Source organism: Myotis davidii, unplaced genomic scaffold, assembly GCF_000327345.1.
Source record: "Myotis davidii unplaced genomic scaffold, ASM32734v1 scaffold1525, whole genome shotgun sequence".
In the NCBI taxonomy this organism is placed as follows: domain Eukaryota; kingdom Metazoa; phylum Chordata; class Mammalia; order Chiroptera; family Vespertilionidae; genus Myotis; species Myotis davidii.
In genome coordinates, this window is record NW_006296279.1 from 25,805 (window position 1) to 36,531 (window position 10,727).

General features: G+C 36.0%; 1 protein-coding gene across 1 annotated transcript in view; it reads left to right on the plus strand.

Annotated features, from left to right (window-relative positions):
• Nucleotides 1-10,309, plus strand: part of SYT14 (synaptotagmin 14) — a 33,471-nt gene extending 23,162 nt beyond the window's left edge. Inside the window, exons 2-4 of the mRNA XM_006771258.2 lie at nucleotides 4,283-4,472; nucleotides 6,931-6,987; nucleotides 8,265-10,309. Coding sequence (XP_006771321.1) covers nucleotides 4,283-4,472; nucleotides 6,931-6,987; nucleotides 8,265-8,578 — 561 coding nt within the window. The 3' untranslated portion in view covers nucleotides 8,579-10,309. The remainder of the gene's footprint in view (nucleotides 1-4,282; nucleotides 4,473-6,930; nucleotides 6,988-8,264) is intronic.
• The last annotated feature ends 418 nt before the right edge of the window (nucleotides 10,310-10,727 follow it).

A 10,727-nucleotide genomic window follows, 5' to 3' on the forward strand; every position in this document is an offset into this window, starting at 1 on the left:
TTTTCTGCGTAGCATCCGTATCTTCTCGCGGCCACAGTGCCCAGATTACGCTTGAGAGCCAGCCTGCCCGTGTGCCTCTGAGGAAGTGACTTCATTCCAAAGCCCTGGAGTGAGATCTCGTGAGCCCTAACTAGCCAGTGCTGGGGTTTTGGTGAGAGCGATCAGGATGCTGTCTGTCTTCCTCTTTCCCACAACACTCAGAGCTGCTGAAAACAGTGTGGCAACTAGGAAGGAAAAGTCTACCTGAGAATAAAGCCAAGTTTGGGAAACAAAGTCAGAAAATGGAGAAGGGGAACTGGTTCTTAGGGACACGGGTTGAGGCCTGGGACTGTGAGTACCCGAAGCTACCTCTGTACCAACTGTCATGTTCCATAAGCCATTGAGTTCCCCTGTGTTGCTTAACCCAGGTAAAGTTGGATATTCTATCGTTTGCAGCCACATGAATCCTGACTCCAACAGCATTCTGAAATGTAAATGATTCAGCCATCACCTGCTCACCCTGCTAAGTTATCCTGTAGAGTCTATTGGTGCTTTTATCTTACAGATTACACTAGATTGGGAGGGAGTGGGCTGGGGAGGGATGAGATTTGGAGCAGTTCGGCTGCTCTTGCTTTCTCTGTCCTGAAATTGCCTGGGGTAACCTCCTCCCTACCTGGGCTGCTGAGGGTTCAGTGCCTCGGGGCTGGGAAAGGCCCTGAGGGAGGGGCTCTGCTGATGGAGACGCAATATAAAATAAATATCAAAAATATAAGTCTTTGTTTTACTATGGTTGCAAATATAAAAAAAATTTCTATATGTGACACGGCACCAGAGTTAAGTTAGGGTTTTTCAAAATGCTGACACGCCGAGCTCAAAAGGTTCGCCATCACTGGTCTAACGGAAGCATCTCATGCATAAATTAAACAATAAAAACATCTGCTAGCCACAGTGAAAATAAAGTCAACAGAAACTATCCACATGTATGGTAATTATCATTGTACAGTTCAGTTTTACCTTAAAAATATCGAGTCTAAGATGGAATCAATTTAGTATTAATAAAAGTCCAGACATTTACTTAATAAAAATGCTGCTGTCTTTTTAATCTTTTGTTTTCCTCTCTATAGTTATAAGTTCCCACGTAATTTTAACCCATTAGCACCATAATAATTCTCCTTATGGTAAACATTCCATAGAGCTTATTCCTTTCTCTGAAAGACTAGCTGTGTTTTTTTTTCTACTTTCACACAATACTCCTCCACCCTAGGGCAGAGGACTCAGGGGGAAGGAGAGGAAGTATTAAAAAAAAAATACTCTGTGAGATGGGAGGAAGTTATACTTTGGGGAGCCGGGGGGACTGTTCCTTGAAATAGACCTAATTATGGCTGGGATTTGTGTGACTTTGGGTTAATCACCTGCAGTGGTAAATTAGTGCTGGGGTCTGCAGAGAGACTAGATGGAGACTCCCGCGTGCACACCGAGTGGAGCAGCCCGCCCTGAGGAACAGTCACTGGAGAGGTGCCCCTGGAGTATATCATGTCTGCATTTAATTTGTCTTCACTGCAGCTACTCTATTTATGTAGCTACTCTGCACTGCTTGGTGGTGCTCGCTCATCTCCTCGGGAAGGCCACGCGATTAGCACTCTTCCTAAGGTGTGAATCCAGACCACAGTCTCTTCCGTTACACACTTATACTTCAGCAGGGCTCACTAATATAGAATGCGATCACCAAGGATCGGATCTCTCTTGCTCTTTCTTAGGCTTGAAGACCAGAAAGGCCGTTCCCAGGATTTCCTGGGACCTCACTTAGTTGCTCAAAATTGGCACCGTGACGTCTGTGTTGATAAGAAGATATTAGATTCACATCTTATAATCCGACAGTAGGTTAATGTGAAAAATGCTATATTATGAAGAATGTATTTCACAGCACCTAACAGATGCTGCTAGTATAATAGCCCAATGTAGCAAGTGCGCCAAATGTGCACGAGTGTTGTTTTTGACACTGTTTTCATAAGTGATGATGTAGCCTAATTGAAACTTACTAAAATTGTTTTCTCCTCCAACTGTCATGAAAACATACCAAATTATGTGCTTTGTATACCCCTGATTTACAAGTATAAGCTGTATATTCCTTTTGGCTTTCTCCGCTGGTTTAGAGTTACATTTGAAAATACGAGATATTTATCCCTTTGAATATTAGTCTAATGAGTCCATTCAGCCCCAGTATGTGTTAATTCTTCTTCACTTACATAGCCAGCAGTAGATTCAAACTTGAAGATTCATTTAAGGCATTTTCAGATTTTTTTAATCTAAAGTTTGTTCAATCTAAAAATCTGTTATAAAAAAAATCTTACAGTCTTTTTATTTAACTCATGGAGTGTTGCTGGCATTCAGCAATGTATAGGTTTAAATTTTTACCTTCGTGTGCAGCTCTAACTCATCTGTGGACTTTAGATTTCGTGTGTGCATATTATATAATCTTCCCATAGGACTGTTTAAACTCCTCTTCCAAATCTTTATACCTTTCATTTCATTTTATTGTTTCTAGTGAGGCTGGGCCTCCGCTGGCTGGAATCTCCACTACAGTGTTACTAGAAGTGGTAATAGTTGACATCATTGTCAACATCCCCAATTTCAAAGGGGAAACGTTAAATTTTTTTTCTATTAACTATGATGTTCTAGGTTGTTAGATTTGGTTTGCTAACTGTTTAGTTAGGGTTTTGAATCTACGTTCATGAATAAGAAAATCCTGTAACTTTTTTATAATGTCCTTGTCTGGTTTTTGATGGTTTTGCTAGATTTTTAAAGGAAGCTAGGGAGTATTTCTTCTTTCCTACTTCCCTCTGGAAGATTGTGGGTAAGACTACCATTATTAATTAGAATTCACCGGTGAAGCCCTCTAGCTAGTTTTTAGTTTTGTTTTGTTTTTGTGGGTTTTTTTGAAAAGTTTTTAATTGCAAATTCAACTTATTCAATAACACTGTTTAGATATTCTGTTTCTTCTTGTGTCCATTTTGGTTATAGTTTTCTATGAATATGTCTATGTCATCAAAATTTCCAATTTATTGGAAGAGAGCTCTTCAGACTATCCTTTTGCCTTTTTATGGCCTCTAGGCTATGTAGTGACATCTCCTTTCTTATTACTAATATTTGGCATATGTACCTTCTTTTTTTCTTAAACTCTCCAACGTTTATCTATTTTTATTAATGTTTTCAAGTAACTTATTTTCATTATCATTTTGTTACCTATGGGTTATTTAAAAGTGTTTCCTTAATTTCCAGTGATACAGGAATTTTTTCTTTACAAGAAGATAGCTTAGATTTCTAGATTAAAAAACATTCTGAAGATTTCCATTATTTGAAATTCATTGTTAATTTGCTTTTATTTTTGTAAATATTTATAAAAATTCCACTGTGAGCTTGAGAAAATGTATATTCTGTAAGGTAAGGTGTTCTATGTATTACCATTAGGTCAATTTTCTTATTGTGATATTCAAATCTTCTACTTTCTTTTACTATGTTTATTTCTCTGCGTGCTGTCAGTTACTGAAACAAGTGTACATACTGAAGTCTCTACTGCTTGTGAATTTGTTTCTCTAGTTCTGGCAGTTTTTGCTTTATGTGTTTTGACCCTATGCTGTTAATGCATGTAAATTTGGAATTATTTTATCTTCCTTGTAAATTGAAAGCTATATCATTATTGAGTGTATCTCTTCATCTCTAAGTAATGGTTATTGCCTTAAAGCTTACCTTGACTAATGTAGCTATGTCAAGTTTCCTTTGGTTGTTATTTGCATAGTTAATTTTTCCATCCTTTTTTTCCAACGTTCTGTATTTCTGTGTTTTACATGATGATTTATAAATAGATTGTTTTAACTTATTTATTTAATGAAAGTGTGCCAATCTTTGTCTTTAAAGGCATTGTTAAAACATTTACATTTAATGTAATTGAGTCTAAATCTGTGTCAGTCTTTTAAGGTCAATATGTCTTTAAAAACACAATTTTTTACATTCAAAAAATAGACAGTTTATTAACATCTATGAGTAAGAAATTTAGCTTCTGATTTGTATATAAATATGCATGGACTTACAAAACCTCATCTGTCATTTCTTTGACTGCTATATAATGAAAAGAGATGCAGAGACTAAAATATGCTCAGAACAACATTCCTAATCTAGTGTTTGGGAATTTTGCTTGCATTTCATCTTTATTGTGATTTACTTGTCTAATTCCACTAAATATGGCATTAACAATATATCTTTTTTTTTTTACAAAGTACTATAAAGATTTCACTTTTGGTTACAGGGCTGTGACTCCCAAATGAGCATGTCAGAAGTGTCCTGTAGTAGAAGTACATCCTCCTGTCAGTCTCTGGAGCATGGCTCAGTTCCAGAAATTCTCATTGGCCTGCTTTATAACGCCACCACTGGCAGACTATCAGCAGAAGTCATCAAAGGCAGCCACTTCAAAAACTTGGCAGCAAACAGACCACCCAGTGAGTGGAAAATGTTTGTTTTTTTAAATTCTAATGTTTTCTGCATTTATGGGAATCTCAGTGTTAGGAGCTTTCGTCCTACCATTTAGTCTTAACTGATCAAAATGAAATGGTGTAATAATCATCCACTAATCTGTTTCATGATTTCTATTTCCAGTCATTTGGGAAGTAGAAAAATTTGAAATTCAAAATATGAATTGGAAGGTGTCGAGACTTAATTTTTCTAATGTCAGTGGAATAAATTCTCCCCATTATCTTCTAATGCCAGAAAAAGTTACAGGATCTTTTTAAGTTACTAATATTCCACGAAGATAATCAGGAATATGGGCAGTTATTGCTGTTACCTGAAGATTGATGCTGTGTTATCTGTCTGCATGCAGAACTATACACTTTTCTCCCTTAACAATTTAAGAAGAAACTGTGTTTTTTTTTCACATATTTCTTCTTTAAAATTATAAGTCAGTAATGTCACCAGAGTCTTTTCTTAAATGGAATGTGCTTTGGCTTTACCAGAACCAACAGAATAAAGAATATTTTTGTATTTACCCCAAATGCTAGGAAGGGAAACTAGATAGTATACCTCCGCCCTGTCTCTATGCCTCTCAGTCTTCCAACTCCTAATCTCTCTCTCTCCCAGCTCCAGGTAAGCTATGGGAGAACAGAGAAATTGTCACTCAGTTTATGCCCAAAACTATTTGTTGAAATCTATGGATACAAACTGGAAAATAGCAGCTTTTTTATACTTCTCTAAATTAAAGCTGTTAATGCCCCAAACTGAAAATTTGGAAATTTTGAATAATAATGATCACTTTAAATTTGTTTAAAGATTTCTTTCAGACTTGCTTAAAGCAATCTTTTACTCCAATTATCAAATAATTCTTGAAGGAGAAGAAACGTCTTCCACCCTTGAATTAACTTTTTTTTTTTTCAATCAAGCTGAAAAGTCATAACTACATATCCGGTTTGCTCTAAGTAGTCTTGGGAACCTTGCTTCTTACATACATCATGAAATGTATCTATCCCTGAATTAAAAGTTAGAAGGCCAAAGTTATGTTCGTATTTCTACCCTTGGACAAGTGCCCTAACTCCCTGAAGTCTGTTTCCTTATACATAAAATTAAAGTTGTGTCTCTCACAGGGTAAATGTGAGACTCAAACAGACAAAGGTGCATAAAAGAAGGATGGATTTATTATTGTCCTCTTCCTCTTTTCAGAACGAAAATTTCAGAGGGTGTAAAGAAACAGTTATTAGAAGAAATAGCTACTTGGTTATCTTCATTAATACACACTTAGAATGCAAACTCTAATGGCCTGGGAAACAACTTATATGAGCAGAAGTTGTGGATGAAAGATAAGGAGCATGGTGAGGCCTGTGACCAATGGGAGAGTGTGCACCCTGCATTTAGACATTCAGATTGGAAATTGTTGTCAGCACCGCAACAGATAAGATACTTTTGGGGTTCCCTTTAGCCACAGGTTATCAGTTTGCCCTTCATTTTTTGCTTTAGCTAACAGTTTAATTTTTTGACAAATATTTAACTTGAGATACTAAAAAGTCGCAGAATGAAGTGATGTTTGCCTCTCTGTCCTTGTTCTACCCACTTTGATAGAAACAGAAAATCACTAATCAGACTCAAAATGAAAGGAGCAGAGTAGAAGAGGTTAAGAGATTATCATCCACAAAATAAGGTAGATCTTTCCGGTTCTAAAGAGTAAGTTAAAGCACTTTTCATTATTTTAGAGTTAGATCTTCAGTATGAGGATGTTTAGCTGAATTAAATATAAGTCAACATTAAAATTAGTTACACAGGGTAAAATATAAGATAAGAAAGTAAAATATAAGACAGTTATGTCAGTTCATCTTATTCTGTATCTATTATATAAGATTGTGACCCTTCACATACACCTAGTACTAAGCTTTGAACTGTGTTATAAACTGAATAATCTAATTTGTAACCAAAGAAAACAATAGTAGTATTCAAGGGAAAAATTTTTGGTAATTCTATTTTATTTTTCATTACTTAATTTTATGTTACATTGAGAGTAGTAATAAAAGAATTTGAAATATTAAATATTGCATGGATAAACTTAAAAATTTTGGATAATAATAACAGTGATCCTATAATGACTTTTATTCAGTCTTTTATAGTCTGATGATTTGCATGCTTCTATGTTCAATGTGCTTTAGACCAAGAGGATATCATTATAGAGATGTCCCCCTTTAAAACAGTGTAATTTTGGTTTCAGATTACAAAATGACCTTAAAAATGCTCATTTCATGAGTTTTGCCCAAGGACCCTTTTGTTCAACCCTCTACCTGAATTAAAATGCTAAATTTTTGTGTTCTTCCACTCCAGTGAACAGTGTTTCCTCTTTAATTCTAACCTTTGACCCTCTTTCACCCAACAATTGACATCTGGTCATTATTTCTTTTACTGCTTTCCACCCCCTGTTGTCAGATGGACTGTTCTGTTGTCTAAAACACTTGATAGGTGGACAGGTTTATATAATCCGAGGTGAGTTCCTGTAGAGGCTAATTGGATGTTGTCTTTTCATGCAAAACAAAAAAAAAATACCCTAAAACTTGCCAGCAGTGAAGCTGTCCACCATGTTGGTTTCAAAAAATGCACATTTATTATCTGTGGTACTTTAAGTAAAACTAACTTAGAATTTATCTCTGATTATGGATGATGGTATTCAGAGTATGAAGTAAGCAAAACTTTTTAAATTAAAGGCTTTTTTTCATTCATTGTATTTTGACTCATACAACAGAAATAGTTACTTCATCAGAAATACTGCAATTTTCATTAAAATTACTTGAAATTTTGACAAGAAGTACACATGATGGATCAACATGCTGAAGGTCATCTGCATGAATCAAACGACCTTGAAAACACAGTTGTTTGAAGAGAGGGTTTATCTCCCAAATAATCAGGCAATGGACTGTTACGTTTCACTTTGTACACTAAACATCACATCAGTTGTTTTTTTTCTAATTCATGAACATAGTTCGGACGCCATACTTACAATTGGACATTGAATTGTGTCAAAAAAGGAACCCTGTAGTATCTATTTTGACTGTCCAGAAAGCACATTAAATGTACTCTTGCATGAAACCAGGAGAAAGTTTTCCTTGACTTGCTGACCTTTGAGCCCTTAATGCATTTAGCTTCCTTTTGGCTCTTAAATAGTTTTAAAATATAATTAAAAACCACATCCATGCAGAGATTTTTTTCACATTTCATCCTAAGCTGTTTTGATGTCATCTTTGCATTCTTGTCTTCCTCTTTTCCTCTTTATCATTTGCCTTCATTTCTATTTGTTTGTTTATTCTTACTCTCTGAAAACACAGTGGAATGCTTTACAGTGTTGTGGCTAATTGAGCTTGCTAAGTGTTTATTAATGCTATGATGTCCTGCTTAGTGAAGCTAAATGGGGATGGGATGGGGGGGGCGGTCGCGGGAGGTCTTGGGAGGTCAAGGAATGGGTGGGAGGGTGGAGGAAGGATTATGAGGTATACCTTTAAATTCTAACAATAATGTAGAAATAGTGAGGTTAACATATTAGTATCCCCCAAAGATTTTCTGCCTCCTTAGCATTCTCTGTACCTGTCACATAGTATAAGCATCTACATCAAAATGGAATTAGTTGAATTTCCATTAAACATGGTATACACCATATCCTTACAAAGCACAGAGAATTTTCTCAGCAAATGTTACAAGAAAGTTGTTGTTGCGTTTGTTTCAAATGATATTTGTGGTATGTTGTTCTGTGTTTTTTTTTCCCCCTATAGATACGTATGTTAAATTAACTCTGCTGAATTCCATGGGTCAAGAAATGTCTAAATGCAAGACATCCATCCGCAGAGGGCAGCCAAATCCAGTGTACAAGGAAACTTTTGTTTTTCAAGTGGCCCTGTTTCAGCTCTCTGACGTGACCCTTATCCTGTCTGTGTATAACAAGCGCAGCATGAAAAGAAAAGAGATGATAGGCTGGATTTCTCTAGGTCTGAACAGCTCTGGAGAGGAGGAACTCAATCACTGGACCGAAATGAAAGAGTCGAAAGGACAGCAAGTGTGCAGATGGCACGCGTTACTGGAGTCATGAGAACGCGCATCTGCAGCCCCGGGCAGCATTGCCGTCTGTGACAACGCCGCCGTTTGGACCTGGTCATCGTTAGAAGACTTATTCTTTGAAGAATCACCTTCAACATTCTACCAAAATGTTTTAAATTCTGTGGAAAGACCATCTAATACTGACATGAATGAAGGCAGGTTGTATCTCTGGTAGAGTTTGTTTGGGACGATGAAAAACCCTATCATCATTGTCAAGCTACCGATCCTCCAGAGCTTTGAGAACATGCTTTTGGGTTGAAGTTCATTTTACTTTAGCAAAAGAGCCAGTCATTTCCTGAAATATGAAAATCGTCAATGATTTTTTAGAATGTTTAGTTGCAACATGATTTTAGTATCACCCTACACATGATCCGTAAAGCATATTTTGACTGGCTTGTCCCTGGTGTTTGAAATGTACTTTGATAAAAGAAAGTAGCTCTCCAACTCTATTGTAAGTCATATCTGGTGTTGAAGGGTTTCAGTCACATTGGAAATTGTTTTCTTTCAGATATTTTCCCTTTATGCACTTAGCTTCATTGTACCTTGGCTCTCGGTAGCACTAAATCTGTGTGCAAGCAAGATTTCATTGTCATAAAGGCATTTGTAATGTTATTTTAAAAACTCATTTCATTTACCTCTGCTTTTTGCCCCATCCAAAGAGACCCAGTCACTGTACTGGTCCCTTGCAAGTCCTTAGACAGGTTGTACTGTAGAACTCTGTAACTTTCTGTTGAAAGCACTTCCTGTATTCTCGTATTCCAGTGTAGGAAGCTAATAATAGAACAGGACCTTACTTTAAAATTCCTTTCAACGACTGACTCTTTAAAATTGTAGTAATGTGCATATACATTTTTTACAAACTAAAAAAATACAGTATGAGCTGCTGAAAATGAAAAACAACTTAAGTTAAAGAACATTTTAATGATCCGCTCTGAGTGTGTAGTAGCAAGCACTGCATAAAGCAGGTAGCATTCGCATAAGAAACTATTCTCTCTCTAAATCTTCTGCTCGCTCACTTCAATTTGTATTTCTGACATAAAGACTCTCCACTTCTCGGTTTGAACCAGAACATCGTGTTCAAAAAGGTTCTGGGATTCCTTATGAAGTTTCTAGTGACTTGTGACTAGATTTTATGAAACTCACAGATACGTTCTTCAACGTGATGTCATCCTGTGCCTTTCGTGTAACTTTGCTCAGACAGCTCGAAAGTTGTATTTGCAAAGTTAGGCCTTCGATTTTTATAAATGAAAGATTCCTCAGAACAGTGTCACAAGCTCTGTTTCCTCTGACGTGTGTGAAAGCTGTACCATGTGCTGTTTTTCTTAACTCGCAAGGCCTTTTCATTTGTTTTTATATTTAGGAACACTGATTAATCAGGAATACTATCAGCTGTTTTCTTTTTAATTTTGCTTCTTAACCAATATATAATTTTATGCATACACTTTATTAAATAGGTTGTTTTGTATATATGAACAACATTTTTCTCTTTCTAATTTGTAGTTAAACTAGATGAAAGCAAACTATTTGCCAATTACTAAAAAGCAAGTATATCATTGCTCCTAGTCCCAAATAAGTACTATATATATTATTTTAAGCGAGGGCTTGTTTTCATCACAGTAACAAAACCATGCGTACGTATTGTTTCAACGTGGCTAAACTGAAAGGCCTTAAATAAAAAAAAACAAAACAAAAAAACAATAAACTCCAGATATATTTTTAAAAATGGCAGCTTTATGCATTTATGCACATGAATTATAAAATACAAATGCTATATGACATGAGTTTTAAGACTGTCTATTACAGAATTGCATTAAAGGGAAAAATTCATTCTTTTATTGTTACACTATTCAGCTTTTCCCAGGTGTTTTTTTTTTTTGTAATTGAGTTAGGTTATAAAGTTAGAACATGAATCAAATGGCGTGATATCTCATGTAGCAGTAATGGAAAGGGTTTTAAGCAGGGAGAGGATGTAGGTTTTACTGAGAAATTAGATTTAGGCATTTGATGCCAGAGGTATCTGCCCTGGCTTTGAGACAGCTGCCTGCATTGCTAACACCTGGGATCTTCCTAATAAAAAGAGATTCAGTCTTAGGTGTAGCTGTAACAAAACCTAATCACACACGTTATAAAACCAGCTCGGT